This window comes from Salvia splendens, chromosome 19 (assembly GCF_004379255.2).
Source record: "Salvia splendens isolate huo1 chromosome 19, SspV2, whole genome shotgun sequence".
NCBI classification, from domain to species: Eukaryota; Viridiplantae; Streptophyta; class Magnoliopsida; order Lamiales; family Lamiaceae; genus Salvia; species Salvia splendens.
In genome coordinates, this window is record NC_056050.1 from 4,394,189 (window position 1) to 4,409,335 (window position 15,147).

General features: G+C 41.3%; 5 protein-coding genes across 5 annotated transcripts; 2 read left to right on the forward strand and 3 right to left on the reverse strand.

Annotated features, from left to right (window-relative positions):
* On the reverse strand, nucleotides 1-4,152 carry LOC121778877. Its single transcript, XM_042176269.1, has 4 exons — nucleotides 3,724-4,152; nucleotides 3,104-3,589; nucleotides 104-223; nucleotides 1-15 (listed from the first exon to the last, which is right to left on the reverse strand). Exons 1-4 carry the CDS (start codon nucleotides 4,150-4,152, stop codon nucleotides 1-3), a joined length of 1,050 nt encoding a protein of 349 aa, XP_042032203.1.
* A 111-nt stretch (nucleotides 4,153-4,263) lies between these two features.
* On the reverse strand, nucleotides 4,264-4,695 carry LOC121778878 (zinc finger MYM-type protein 1-like). The gene has a single exon (XM_042176270.1). The coding sequence runs from the start codon at nucleotides 4,693-4,695 to the stop codon at nucleotides 4,264-4,266; it is 432 nt and encodes a 143-aa protein (XP_042032204.1).
* Nucleotides 4,696-4,931: 236 nt separating this feature from the next.
* LOC121778879 lies at nucleotides 4,932-5,537 on the reverse strand. Its single transcript, XM_042176271.1, has one exon. It carries the CDS (start codon nucleotides 5,535-5,537, stop codon nucleotides 4,932-4,934), a length of 606 nt encoding a protein of 201 aa, XP_042032205.1.
* A 5,779-nt stretch (nucleotides 5,538-11,316) lies between these two features.
* Nucleotides 11,317-12,763, forward strand: LOC121778880 (probable LRR receptor-like serine/threonine-protein kinase At3g47570). Its single transcript, XM_042176272.1, has 2 exons — nucleotides 11,317-11,656; nucleotides 12,126-12,763. The coding sequence occupies exons 1-2, from the start codon at nucleotides 11,317-11,319 to the stop codon at nucleotides 12,761-12,763; spliced, it is 978 nt and encodes a 325-aa protein (XP_042032206.1).
* Nucleotides 12,764-13,908: 1,145 nt separating this feature from the next.
* LOC121778882 (probable LRR receptor-like serine/threonine-protein kinase At3g47570) lies at nucleotides 13,909-14,529 on the forward strand. The gene has a single exon (XM_042176273.1). It carries the CDS (start codon nucleotides 13,909-13,911, stop codon nucleotides 14,527-14,529), a length of 621 nt encoding a protein of 206 aa, XP_042032207.1.
* The last annotated feature ends 618 nt before the right edge of the window (nucleotides 14,530-15,147 follow it).

Consider the following 15,147-nt stretch of genomic DNA (forward strand, 5'->3'; position numbering starts at 1 on the left):
TCAGCCTCCTTGTCCCTGCCAAATACTAACAATTAGACTAGAATACATAAGAAAATGGAGGGGGTTTAACAGCCTACACTCAAAAGGGAAAGGGGAACATTACCTTTCCAACTATGAAGAAGAGCCTGGCTAAAAGGAAGCAAGGCCAGCCGGTACCACTCACCCCAGCAGCGGCAGATACCCTGCAACGCTGCCATTGACCATCCTGTACCGTGTTGAGCACCTGCCATAACAAACAAACCCCATTACTAGCCGAGTACTAGGCTTTTCATGTGGCAACAAGATAGAGTGAGTGATAACACCAAAATGCCTTAAATGAAAGGCTGCAAGAGGATCAAGGACTGAGTGTACTGCGCATAGAAACAAAGAATTCAGCCTTTATATTTCCCTCATAAGGCCATCCATAATAAGAATAGCCTAGCAATAGCTCAGCCATAGCCTAACCACAAACTCCTCCTGCCACATCATCAACACTAAAAATCCTCCTGCCACATCATCAATAGCCCAGCCATAGCCTAGCCACATCATAAATAGCTCAACCACATCAATAGTCACATCACTAATAACAATTATATAAAAATGAAATAATTAACAATCACATAATATACGGAATTTAATTTACGAGACATATACAAGAAACATTAATAATACTATTAAAATTTTAAAAAGTACAATAATTTTAAAAAAGTACAATAATTTAAAAAATTACAATAATTAAAAAAAAAAGTACAATAATTCACTCCTCGCCTCCGTCGTCGTCTTCTTCGCCGCTGTCGCCACCATCGCCTTCGCCTCCGTCGCCACCATCGTCTCCGCCTCCGTCGCTGCCGCCTCTACTCCCGGCGGCTTCCCTCCGTGCCTCCTCCAAATCCTCCTGCATGCTCAGGAGCAATGTTTGAAGCAAACTCTTCTCCACCGCCGCCCGCCATTCGGCCATCGTCTTGACCATCTGAGCGCGCGTTTGTTGACGCACGAAGAATTTGAGATCCGCTGTGGATTGGCCAAGGGGGGATGCCGACTAGACCTCCTGGGAACCCCCAGCGACCCCCCTCGCCTCCCGTTGAGCCCGCTTGTGCCCAACCGGGTGATTTCGGCGAGCGAACGAACGAGGGGTCGGGACCTCCTGGGCCGTCTCGGGGAGGTCGTGGGAACAACCGCTACTGCCGCTGAAATCACCGGAATAGTTCAGCCGTTGCTTCTTCGGCCAGCCAGAGTCGACTCCTACTCGGAACTTCTCGGAGTCGTTCAGCACAAAATAGCAGTTCCAGTAGGTGAAGTCCTTGTACACCCCCTTCAGGGGAAGGCTTTCTCCGCTATCCTCCTGTCGTTCTCCGTTTGCCTACTGCTCATCATGCGGAGGGCGTGGGTGTACAAGCCCAAAAATCGGGAGACCGCAACCCTGATTCGGTCTCACCCCTTCCGGCAATCCTCCCCAGTGCGTGGCCTCCCCTCCGGGCAAAACCTCTGGTAGGCTGCTGCTATCTTGCCCCACAAGTTGACGATCCTCTGGTTATTCGAAACGAGAGGATCGTCGCAAACACTCACCCATGCCTTGGACAGCGCGACGTTCTCCGCGTCCGTTCACCTCCTCCGTACCGAGCTGTCGTCCTCACCCGGCTGCGAGGACTCGCCGACCCTCTTTCCCTTGCCTTTCTTCTTTGGGGGGCCCCGACCCCGCTCTGCGCCCCCCGTTTGAACGGGAGCATCCGTAACACCGGAAAGATCTAACCCCAAGTCATCGAAGGAGAAAGTGTCAAACTGGGCCGGAGGCTGCACCTCCGTTGGCGTCAATGTGTGCGACGAACCAGTCATAAAATCAAAACTGGGGCGATAGACGTCCCCCGGCGTCCCCTGTGTCGCGGGCGTCCCCTGCATCGCCGGTACCCCCCGGGCATCATCTGCATCCCGGGTGCCCACCCCGGCATCTGGACACTGGGTGCCCACCCCGACATCGCTGGAAACGCCCCCGGCAGACTCCCCCCCGCTGGCATCCCGGGCATCATCTGCTGCCACGGGTACATGTTGTAGTATAGGGGCATCTGACTCCATCCACCTCCCACGGGGATCGGGGGAGTTTGAGACCCGCTACTCCCCGAAGTAGGCTCGTTGTTGAGATCCATTTACCGTTGTTGATCTTGTACAGAAATTTAGATAGGGAGAGTACTCGTTAATACAAGTGGTGCAAATGAAAATGACGTGCAAGTCGCGTATATATAGTGTTTTGAAAAAAAAATTAAAAATTCGCGCTAGGCGGTGCGCTAGGCGATCCGGACGCTGCAATAGCGCCTAGGGGATCGCCTAGCGCTCCGCCTAGCGCCACGGAACCGCCGAGCGCTAGGCGGTTTTTTTTCGCGAAATCCGCTAGGCGGCTGCAATAGATCGCCTAGCGCACCGCCTAGCGCCGGCGCTCGGCTAGGCGGTGCGCTAGGCGCTATTGTGGATGGCCTAAGCACAAACTTGGCCTATAAGAAGAACCTCCATGCACATCAAAGTTCTCCCTACCACACACACTACATTCCAGCCGCACATAGTGAAGCAGGTGGAGCATTAGCGAGCAACAACTAGGCAGCCTCGTTTCATCAATCACAAGAGGTAACCCATCAAAACCATACTTGCATCATGTAGAATGAGGCAATAGATAGCCGAGACCCGAGATTCACAATGAACCCCTCACATCAATAACAAGAAACAAGCATCACATAGGTAGAATCCCGACATGATAAGTAGCAGCCACTAGGATTCGGACAATGCTCAAAACAACCATGGTGTATTGACCTAGCTAGTGGCAGTGTCAAACGAGGATCCAAAGGGCTAAATTCACCCCAGCGAACAACTAAATCTATCTCAACAATACAAAGATCTTCCAAATAGCAAGTTAACATATTCAACTACTTAATCCACACCCAGTGGTGTATACAGGATTTTTGATCTGGGGGTACGAATAAATAAATATATAACATGACAAAAAAAACTAATGAAAATACTATAGTATTCTGAAACAATGTTTAGTTTTAAATCTTTACAATTCAAAATATAAAAGAAAAATACATAACATCTAGTTTATTTTTCGACGTGTCTTCATTACTTCAAAACGTTTGACTACAGCGTCATCAGAAACATATAGAAATATATCTTTCTCAATGAAAGTGACCAAACAATCATTCAAAGATTGATCACCAATCCTATTTCGCAACTTATTCTTCACAAACGTCATTCCGGAAAACACTCTCTCTACACTTGCAGTAGCAACCGGAAGAATCAAAATCAACTTTATAAGCAAAAACACATGAGGATAAGCGACATCTCTCTTTGTTTCAACAAGTTTCATCAGAAGAGAACCAATATCTTGTAAATTTTGAAAGTCACTATCATTTTTCATATCTTCGATGAATATATCAAGTTGGCACTCAATAGCCATCAATTCACAGTTTGAAAAGTCGGAAGGATAAAAAGTGGCAAGTTTAAGTACCTTTTCCTTGTCAAAAGAAGAGAAGTTATTTTTAGGATTGAAGCAAGCCATGCACCTAATCAACTCCATATTGACCTCATCAAATCGGTTATCAAGTTCTTGAAGTAATAAATCAATTACCTTCATAAACACATCAACCCGAAAATGATGGAGATACAAACAACTTGAACAAAACGCTTTGATCTTCCTTGAGGGATATATTGAGCTTCCATATCTGGAACAACAATGCCAAGATTGTTGCAAATTGAGATTACCTTATTCAGTTGAATCTCCCATCTGACATCCCTCATTTTCTGTAACTGGTCCTTGGTTAAAGTGACGAGCCTCATAGCATTAATAATATCTTGATCCCTTCTTTGTAAAGCAAGACACAAATCATTAGTGTACCCAAATATAGTGGTCATTAGCTGTGCCATAAAATTAAAATCAAATGACTCTATTGAGTATAAAACGCCTTGAGCTTTTGCCTTATCATCTGAAGAACCCTTCTTCCCAATTATCACTAGAACGTTAAAAATTGCAGAAAACAAGTCCATGATATTCAAAAGAGTCTTGTAGTGAGAACTCCAACGAGTGTCTCCAGGCCTTTTCAAACCCCGTCCCTGTTTCAACCCCGTCCCTGTTTCAAGTTCGTCATTCTCTAAGGCTTTAGCGATTTTTTGTGCTTGAATTTCACGAATCATTTCCCTTCTCTTACAAGAAACTCCAATTACGTTCAACAAAATTGCAATAGTATCAAAAAGCCAAATACACTCATCGTTCCTTTTGGAAATGGCTACAAGAGTTAGTTGAAGCTAATGCGCAAAGCAGTGGATGTAGTAAGCACTTGGAGTATCTTCCATAATCAAAGTCTTAAGTCCATGTATCTCACCCTTCATATTACTAGCCCCATCATATCCTTGTCCTCGAATATTAGATGGACTCAGTGAATGTTCAGAAAGCAAAGCCAAAATTGCACTTCTAAGAGACAAAGCTGTTGTATCAGCGACATGCACAAGACCAATGAATCGTTCAACTACATTTCCACTTTTTTTTTCAACATAGCGCATGCAAAGGGATAATTGTTCCTTTTGCAACACATCGCTTGATTCATCGGCTAATATAGCAAAGCAATCCTCACCAAGATCATCCACAATTCGCTTAGTTGTTTCTTTAGCACAACAATTGATAATATCCTTTTGAATAATTGGAGATATCAATTGACAATTTCCAGGTGCATTTTCCATAGTCACTTTTGAAATAATATCATTATGTGTCCTCAACCATTTCAAGAGTTCAAGAAAATTTCCCCTGTTAAGGGATTCTTCACTTTCTCTATGCCCACGAAATGCCAAGCCTTGTCGCAATAGATAACGTAAACAAGAAATTGAAGCCCTCAAGCGAATATCGTACTCTCTTTTAATCACATCACTGACATTATCTAAAGAAACAAGAATCGATTTTTTTTTGCAATCCCTTAGGTTCACATATTTCTCATAAGCACGATTATGAGCACTTCTGACCCACCAATATGTTTAATAAATCTATCTGGCTTATTCCATGACTTAAATCCTTTATTCACAAACGCGTCTCCCCCCGCATTAAGTCCAACTTCATTCTTGAACAAGTAGCAAACAAAACAAAATGCAGCATCTTCTTCCATGCTATATTCAAGCCAATCCCATTTATCATACCATGAAGTCATAAATCGACGTGAACCTCCAATTTCTTTTCGGGGAAATTTATGATTTTTTGGCTGACAAGGTTTTCTAAGAATATAGGCTCTTCTAACTGCATCTCGCTCATGTGGAGGATACTCCATTATGTCTTTTCTTTTCCCAGGATCTTGAGGAACGTATTCAACATCATAAATCAATTCTTTCTCGCGAGATGGCACACTAGCATTTGAAGGAGACACATTATCAATTAAAGCAGGAGTGCTTGAAGCTGGAGTGTTTGAAGCTGGAGGATTTGCTGCAGAGTTTGAAGCAGGAGGGTTTGCGGCTCGAAAGCTAGAAGTCGGAGAGCTTATGTCACGAGATTTTCTCTTTTTGGAGATAAATTGTCGAAGATCGGATTGTTTCCTCATTATTAATAATTTTCTGCAAATATATTCAGAATCATTATAAACTAAACTTATAAATAATTGAAGCACAAGTATTAACATTACAAAACAATACAATTAAGCTTTAAATTGAAACTGTATTGTAGTAAATTCTAATATTCTACTCTCTAAAATAATACTACTAAAGAATTGAGAATTACATTCTTATATAGTAAATCACGGCTGTTTACATTCCCTAGACAATAAAAAATAGCTTTAATCTCAATTCTCAAATAATTTGACATTATTGAACTACTATATATAATTGTATTTGGATCAATTTTTCTTGGAAACTGAAATTGATATCGAAAGTCGAAACAATCAAACAAACTTAATAAATTCACCCTCTTTAATACCCATTAATTTACTAACCTTCTTAGTATCTCTCCTGTCTTTGGAGAACCGAGGAGAGAGAAAAAATTCTCAAATACTCAACTGGCGACTCAGCAATTGAAGTAGACCGGAGAGGCGGAGACGACGAACGCTACACTGCACGCAGTCAAAGCGGCGACGCAGAGGAGAAAGCTTTTGCCAAACGCAGTCAAAGCGGCGACCCGGAGGAGAAAGCTTTTGTCAAGGAACTCAATCGACTCTGGAGGTTTTAATTTGGGCGAAATTAATAGGGCTTGATTTTTTAATTTCAATTTTTTTACCTTATGTATTTATTTCCTTCTACAAATTTAATTTAAATCCGAATATCTTTTGAATTTGATTTCTTCTTTTACCTTTGTGTCATTTTTATTTCCTTCTATCTCTTCTGAAATATTAATAGTATATTAATAATTTTTTCCCCAAATATTTAGGGGTACAATATCGATATATAATTAACAAAAATAAGGGATATGTATAATACTAGTATTAAAAAAAATATTTTGGGGGTACGGTTGTACCTCTTGTATCTTACTGTATACGCCACTGTCCATGGCTAAATTTCAAGAATGTACGTCATGGGAGATGATATCCGCCATTTGTACCCGGAAAAAAAACATTTCCAGTGATGGGAAAGACGCGTGAGCCTCTCGCATCTTTGATAACCAAACACGCGAGAGGCTCTTGCGTGTTTAATGATACACGCATTAGGCAAATGCGTGTTTGGTTATCACATCCTCAACAAAATTCCTACTCAGCCGCCAACACTACAATGCAGGCTTCCATGTCTCTCCTCATGGGGAAGGAACAACATCACATCAATCTTGGAAAGGGAGGCTGCTCACCAACGCAGCATGGTGCTGCATGCACCGACTCTATCATGATGGAGGAGTCTATCCTCGAGAAGTGTTCAGCCGCCAAGATCCTTGCCTATACTTGCATGGGGAGTGAGGAAAGTTTAATTAAAATGGCTGAATCTTCATCATTGGGTAGTACACCAAATCAAGAAAGTAACCCTTATTTTATGGAAAAGGAGCAGCAATTGACAGATGGGTATGGGTTTTGTGTCCAAAACAAACACGCATTTGCCTAATGAATGTATCATTAAACACGCAACAGCCTCTCGCGTGTTTGGTTATCAAAGACGCGTGAGCCTCACACGTCTTTCCTATCACTGGAAATGTTTTTTTTTCGGGTACAAATGGCGGATATCATCTCACATGACGTACATTCGTGGAATTTAGCCCACTGTCCACACTCAGTGAAACGCCAAACACGAAACCTCAATACCAATAACATGAAAACACCGAATGTCACATAATCAAACGAATAGAGGAAAGGGAATTAGCTTCGAAATGAGAGATATTCGATAGAAGTTGAACTAGGAAAGCTCACAAGCGACGGCACCGAGATGAGCGGAGGTCAGGTCCGCTTGAGCCCTCGTCGACCGGGCTGGGACACAACAGAAAATATTGGTGGCGCTGCCTCGTGAGGAAGACGGCGGCTGGTGGTAGCACCGCGAGCCGTGCGCGACGGTGGAAGAACGAGACGGAGAGAGCGTGACGCAGCGACCACGGCGGATTCGGGAGCCGCAACATAAGCAGCGACGGAGCGCGACGAGCACACTACAACGTCGGCAACGATGCCGGCTATTTGTTATCTCGAGTGGCGGCGCTTCGTCGAGGGAGGAGGGAGGAGAGTTTAAGGATTTTTCCCTCGATTTGAAAGTTAGTGAATGGAAAGGAGATTGAAGTGTGAAGAAGGTTGAGTACTAGTGTTAGCGGTACACCGGCGACCCAGTGGCTGCGTGTCTCCGAGAGGCCGAGGATGGAGGATGGAGCTAGGGTTAGACGATTTGGGGGAAAGATGGAGAAAAGAAAGGAAAAATTCTTTTTTTGGTAGACCTTTAATGGAATTCCATTTTAATGAAGAGGATTATTTGAATTCCGCCTTAGGGAGTGACGCACAAGGGTTATGCGTCGTTAACAGAGAGACGCATAACCATTATGCGTCGCTAGTGAAAGACGCATAACCATTATGCGTTGTTACGCATAACCATTAGTGACGCATAACCATTATGCGTCACTAACTAACGACACATAATGGTTATGCGTCTTTCGCTAGCGACACATAATGGTTATGCGTCGTGTCATCCGTCGCGTTTTAAAACGGGCAGAAGGTAGAATGAGATAGAAACGAACGACGAAGAAGCAGCAGCCGAAACCAAGCGACGATCCAAAGCAATTTCCGACGAATCCGAGCAATTTCCGGCGAATTTCCACCCTCTTTCAACCATATTCCGGTAATTGTTCTTCAATTTGGCTAAATACATCCTTTAATGCTTAATTTGGGCAGATATTCCGTAATTTAGTAAAAGTAGGGTTTATGATGAAATTGATGGATTTTTGGTATATTTGTATTGTTTTGTTGCATATAATTAGGGATTATGATGAAAGTAGGGGTTATGATGAAAAGTATGGAATTTTTGGTCAAATTTTCGTAATTTGTGTATTTCATATGGATATAATTTAGCAAAATTAGGGTTTATGATGAAATTGATGGATTTTTTGGTCGATTTTATGTAATTTGGGTATTTCGTATGCATATAATTGAATGGGTAGAAGCAAATGATTAAGTTTTTGTAATTGTTTTGTTGGGTGATTTTCCGTAAATTGGGTATTTCATATGCATATATTGCGCCCCTAAGTTGCAATTTAGTTAGATTGTTGAGTTGTTATGAAAAAATTGAATCTTGGGTGAATGTTTTGAAGTAGATGGCATCTGCAAGTTCCGAACAACAGTTATGCTATGGACCTGAGGATCCATCATTACTATTTCATCAGAACGAACACATTTCAGCCTCCTTGTTGGGGAATGGCACAACAAATGTGTTGAGAGGTCGTAGGACGGAGAGTAAGGTTTGGGCATTGCCAATACATGAAAATGTGATGTATTGACTTGATGTATGGGGGTTCAGATTAACACACCAAATCTGTCTTGAATATCAGCTATTATTGAGAAGACCTTGAAATCGGCACATTGTCGCACATGATGTCGAATCAACAGAGCTATCATTGGGGATGAAAAGTTAGCATGATCTCTATTAGCACGATGGCCTATACAAGTATGTCGAGCCTTCCACTTCCTAACTTCCCACATGCGTCATGCGACCTTTGTGTAACTGAAACCTCCCACTTACATTCCCTCGCCTTTTCAGAGTCGGTGGTGCTGATGATGCCTGCCCCTGTTACTGTCGTTCCTGCTGGAAATTTGCATACAGCATGCCACCTTCTTAATTTGCTCTCGACAACCTTAAACTGTTTTTCATTCCACAAACTCCACATAGTTATAGCAGTCTTCACGTGTAGCTTGGAATCAAATTTTGTTCCCAACACAATCCGATGCGGCTCATTCTCATTCCAATACAAAAGGCTGTGTTCATTACCACCCACATCATCCGATACTCCAGAAGGACGACTTGGTAATTCACGAAAGAATCTAAACCCACTAGGATTGTATTCCGGAAGTGGTTGTTCACCTTGCATAACAGGTTTACATGTTACTATCTTATCATCAGAACTACCACCGACATCATCAGCACCATCACCATCACTGAGATCGGGGTCTGGCTCTGTCTCAGATAGTGGCCGTGGCTCATCAAGATCATCTGCAACATCTACCTCATCTACCTCATCATTCAATCCAACACCAACATCAGCAACACCTACAACATCTACAACATCTCTCTGCTCATTCATACTACGATCAAAACTCATTTGGTCCACCCTCGCAGATGATCCAATACCACAGTCAAAACTCATTTGTTCAAACCTCGCAGATGATCCAATACCATAATCAACAACTGGTGGGATTTCTACACTCCTTACCGGTGCATACTCAACAAATAATTCAATACACCCACTTGAATTTTGAGCATTGTTGAACATAAACATTACACTTTCATCATTGCAAATCACAGAACATGTATAACTCATACCGGAAGCAAAGACTATACATTGTCTCCATAATAATTCAATTATGTGTTGGTTCATATCTATTCTCATCGCATCACAGATCATTGCTACCAATTCAGAATAGGAAACACCTGAATTTAATATGATGGAGCTCCTCGGACGAGGTGGTTCATAACCAATACCCATATGTGGTAGTTGAACTACCTACCACCCCAATACAAACTCACAAATACATGCATGATTTCTGCATCAAAAACATTTAAAACAACGACAATTATGGACATTTTTCCTACAACTACCACATATGAAAGCAAAATAAACATGAATAATGATGAATGCAGCTAAATTGATGAACAAATTACCGGATCTCATGGAGAAATCACCGGAAATCGCCTGAAATCGCCGAGAGATGAAGTGAAAGTGTGTTCTGTGCGCTGCGTCTGCCTGCAGGGGGTTAAAAGCCGACTTAACGACGCATAAGGGTTATGCGTCATTAAGGTAAGACGCATAACCCTTATGCGTCGTTAAACGACGCATAACCCTTGTGCGTCACTAAAGAACGACGAATAAGGATTGTGCGTTTCATTAATAACGACGCACAACCATTATGTGTCACTCCCTCATTCAGAATAAATCTATTCTCCTTCATTAAATTGGAACGCATGGGACTGTGTGCTAGCTTTCGAGTTGGCCGGTCCAGTGACCGTCGTGGAATTTGGCCACATTCCCAGTTCACATAAGTTCATATATGGTATTATGTTATGTTATGTGACTGCGCAGTCAAATTTATGAAATGATAAAGGATTTAGTGACCGGGGATTTATTTCTAACAAAAAAAAAACCTCGCTCTCACTCAACTATGGCTGACAACTAAATGAGAACTGTTTTTTGCACTAAGTTCACTAAGTATATCAAGTACTCAGTCCTGCATGTTTCTTTCCTAACGTGCAGGTTGAACATGAATGAGGAGGCGAAGATGTTGGGAAAAGACTATTAATAAGTAGTTAGGTAACCCAAAATAGTATGTCTTCATGCGTACTATTTTGTCTTGGACTCTTCCGCTGCAATAGAATGATGTTCTAGAAACTTATGAATTTGGTCTTGATACTCTGATTCTATTTTGACTATGTTCCATTTGCCTTCGAAACTATTCCCTCAAATCGATTAATTTCCTCTATGTTGAGCCCATGATTGATGAGAATACTTTAGTTACGATATAGCTACGCTCACTAGTACTAGGGAGTTGTGGTCGTGACAATCACCAACTTTCATTTGCCCCTTATTCACTTTCAACATGTTCTTATGATATCTTCACAAATACTACAACCCAAAATGAGATTATATTTTAACTCTTCCATATTCAACCCTTGAAAAAATAAAATATTTCATTCAATGATTGTTTAGGTACCTTTCCTTCAAATATGGGCATTTCACTTCCCAATCTTGAATGGCTTTATTTGGGTTATAATAGACTTGACGGTCCGATTCCAAGCTCCATCAACGATCTCTCTAAACTCATCATGTTGGACTTGGGTGTTAACTCATTCATCGGCTCCATTCCGGACTTTGGTAACTTGAAGCACTCGCAATCCATATATCTCCATCAAAATCATTTGACTGCAGATAAATCCCAAACTCAGGAGTTGACATTTCTCTCTTCGTTAACTAAATGTCGCAATTTGAAGTACTTGGCATTAGCAGACATTTCATTGAATGGTATCCTACCTGCTTCAATTGGGGACTTTTCCTCGTCTCTTCAAAGTATGTGGCTACATAACAGCCACGTCATGGGTGCCATTCCTTCTGAAATCAGAAATTTAAGTAGTTTGTTGTTGATAAATCTACGAGAGAATCAATTGCGTGGACACATTCCACCAACAATTGGGAATTTGAAGAAACTTCAAAGAATGTTTCTTAATGGAAATAAGTTGGGAAGGTCTATCCCTAGTGACATTTGCAAAATGAATAATTTGGGATTGGTGGGGTTTGTACCTTCATAAAAACATGCTTGTGGGCCCAATACCTGAATGTTTGGGTGAAGTTAAATTCATGAGATTCCTTGACTTAGGATACAATCAGTTGAATTCCACTATCCCTTCTAGCTTCTGGAATCTTACAGACCTCTTGGAATTGAGCTTGTTCTCAAACTATTTGAATGGCCAATTGTCATCACGAATCGGAAATTTAAAGTCAATCAACTTTCTAGACTTGTCCTGTAATCAATTTTCAGGTGGTATCCCCAGCTCAATTGGTGGTTGCCTGTCATTGGAGCATTTCTACTTATCAAATAATTCATTGGAGGGTTCTATTCCCCAATCCTTAGGAAGTGTTAGAAATTTGATAACAATATATTTATCTTACAATAATCTTTCTGGATCTATACCCAAGTCATTAGAAGACCTTCATTTCCTTGAGTATTTCAATGTTTCTAACAACAAATTGGTGGGGGAGATTCCAGAAGGGGGTTGTTTTGGTAACTTGAGTAATAAGTCTTTTTCCAACGATCATGCCCTTTGTGGTCTAATAAGATTTGAAGTTCCACTTTGCATAGAAAATCATCATGGATCAAGAAGATTGAAAAAATTTATGGTGCCTTCAGGGGTTTTAGTTGTGACTATGGTGGTGATTGTCATCCTTGTGTTTACAAAGAAATGCAAACCGAAGAAATCACCACTGCTTCCTACTGCTATTTCACCGATGACTGAATATAGAAGAGTTTCTTACGTAGAACTAGAGTGTGGAACAAGTGGTATTAGCGAGAGCAACCTTCTTGGAAAAGGAAGTTTTGGTTCAGTATTTGAAGCAACTCTTTCTGATGGGTTGAAAGCTGCAGTAAAAGTTTTCAATTTGCAATTACAAGGGGGTTGAAAGGAGCTTTGATACTGAAACAGAGATCTTGCCTACTTGTCATTATCTGGAAACTTATTTAGTGGCTTCATACCTGACTTTGGGAATTTGAAACTCCTCCAAGGACTTGGCCTTGCGAAAAATAACTTGAGTGGAGCTGAATTTCCAACTCATGAATTGACATTTTTTTCGTCACTAACTAATTGTCCAAATTTGAAGATCTTGGAAGTATCAGGAAATCCACTGAATGGTTTCCTACCCACTTCAATAGGAAACTTTTCCTCATCTCTTGAGAGTTTTGTAGCAGTATACAACAACATCATTGGTGTTATTCCGCCAGAAATAGGAAACTTAAGCACTTTGCTATTACTATATTTGGGTAGTAATGAGCTAAGAGGACTCATTCCACCAACAATTGGTGAAATGAAGCAACTCCAAAGAATTGATCTAAGTGGCAATCAATTGGAAGGGTCTATCCCAAACGATCTTTGCCAAATAAATCATTTAGTGAGTTGAGCCTTCCTGGTAACATGTTTGTGGGTACAATACCTGAATGTTTGGGTGAAGTTAAATCCTTACGAGTCATCAACTTAGATTCCAACCAATTGAATTCAACCATCCCCACCAAATTATGGACTCTCACAGACCTTGTGACTTTGAGTTTGTCCTCCAATCACTTGAGCGGTCGATTGTCATTTCAGATTGGAAATTTGAAATTAATCAACTCTTTAGATTTGTCATCTAATCAATTTTATGGTGATATTCCCAGCTTAATTGATCGTTGCGAAACATTAGCTTTTCTCAACTTATCCAATAATTTTCTTAGCGGGATCCATTCCTCAATCCTTGGGAAAGGTTAAAGGTCTGATAGCATTGGATTTGTCTCACAATAATCTTTCAGGGTCAATACCCAAGTTCTTAGAAGCGAAGACCTTCACTTTCTTGTAAGTTTTAATGTTTCCAATAACAAATTGGAAGGGAAAATTCCAGATGAGGGCCGTTTCCCTAACTTCACTGCTCAGTCTTTTTCCCACAACTTAGCTCTTTGTGGTGCTATAAGATTTCATGTCCCGCCCTGCCCAAAATATCGTCATAGATCATGGTTAAAGAAACTCTTGGTGCCATCTGTGATTTTAGTTGTGATTGCTGTGCTTGTTCTTATAAGAATGCGTAGAAAGAAAAAAGTAGCACTCTCCACTGATATCTCACCACCAACTACTGAGTACAAAAGAATTTCTTATAGAGAACTTGAACAAGGGACTTGTTCATTTAGTGAAACCAACCTTCTCGGAAGAGGTAGTTTTGGTTCTGTATTCGAAGCAACACTTTCGGATGGGCTGAAAGTTGCAGTAAAAGTGTTCAACATGGAACTGCAAGGAGCAATAAGGAGCTTTGAGGTTGAAACTACTATACTGAGTAGCATTCGGCACAGAAACTTAGTTCGCATTGTTGGATGTTGTTGTGACAGTGAGTTTAAAGCATTGATTATGACATACATGCCAAATGGAAGCTTGGAGAAATGGCTACACTTGGACATGAATCGTCTAGATCTTATAAAGAGATTGAAGATAGCAATAGATGTTGCAGCAGCCTTGGAATATCTTCACCATGGCCATACATTCCCCGTTGTCCATTGTGATATAAAGCCAAACAATGTGTTGCTCGATCAAGATATGACTGCTCATGTTGCTGATTTTGGTATTTCCAAGCTTTTTGATGAAGGGGAAACTGTCATCCAAACACAAACGGTGGGAACCATCGGTTACGCAGCACCAGGTGATGCATGATTCTTGTTTTTTAAAGTTATATATCAGCATATTATAAATTTTTTAACTGATCTTGGTGATATACTGAATGCATGTTATACAATTAAGAGTTTGGAATGGAAGGTATAGTGTCAACAAAAGGGGATGTATTCAGTTTTGGGATACTGCTGCTAGAGATGTTCACTGGAAAAAGGCCAACCCATAATATGTTCAGTGAAGAAGGGAGCATAAAAGAGTGGGTAAGTGAAGCATTAGAGAAAAATACAGCGACTGAATTGGTGGCAGTGGCACCTGCCCTATTATCAAGTGAAGATCAACATTTATCTGCAAATGAGCAATGTGTCGTATCAATATTCGAATTAGCAATGAAATGTTCGGCTTTCTCAATGGATGAAAGAATCAACATGATTGAAGCAGCCGCAACTCTGCACAAAATATATGCTACAATTGCAGCAGGTACAGAAGGACGTCGTCCACGATATGCTTTTCCAGTGAGTATTCGCAGTAACGCGGTTTGATCCGACATCCACCACGTCCTCCACTGGTCCTCTCACGCCTCAAGGAACCATACCAAGCTGGAATCGGATCCGTCGAACTATCACAAGGCACACAAAGTCTTGAGACTATTTATGTAAGGAA

What these genes read in the sequence shown, in the direction of transcription:
- LOC121778877 (XM_042176269.1), bottom strand. Translation starts at nt 4,152, where the DNA reads ATGATTCGTGAAATTCAAGCACAAAAAATCGCTAAAGCCTTAGAGAAT. An exon ending in GGGAGATTCAACTGAATAAG is followed by an intron (nt 3,590 to 3,723) that starts GTAATCTCAATT and finishes GTGTTTATGAAG; the next exon opens with GTAATTGATTTATTACTTCA. An exon ending in TATATGTTTCTGATGACGCT is followed by an intron (nt 224 to 3,103) that starts GTAGTCAAACGT and finishes TTGTTATGGCAG; the next exon opens with GTGCTCAACACGGTACAGGA.
- LOC121778878 (XM_042176270.1), bottom strand. Translation starts at nt 4,695, where the DNA reads ATGGAAAATGCACCTGGAAATTGTCAATTGATATCTCCAATTATTCAA.
- LOC121778879 (XM_042176271.1), bottom strand. Translation starts at nt 5,537, where the DNA reads ATGAGGAAACAATCCGATCTTCGACAATTTATCTCCAAAAAGAGAAAA.
- LOC121778880 (XM_042176272.1), top strand. Translation starts at nt 11,317, where the DNA reads ATGGGCATTTCACTTCCCAATCTTGAATGGCTTTATTTGGGTTATAAT. An exon ending in CTTTTCCTCGTCTCTTCAAA is followed by an intron (nt 11,657 to 12,125) that starts GTATGTGGCTAC and finishes ATCAATTTTCAG; the next exon opens with GTGGTATCCCCAGCTCAATT.
- LOC121778882 (XM_042176273.1), top strand. Translation starts at nt 13,909, where the DNA reads ATGCGTAGAAAGAAAAAAGTAGCACTCTCCACTGATATCTCACCACCA.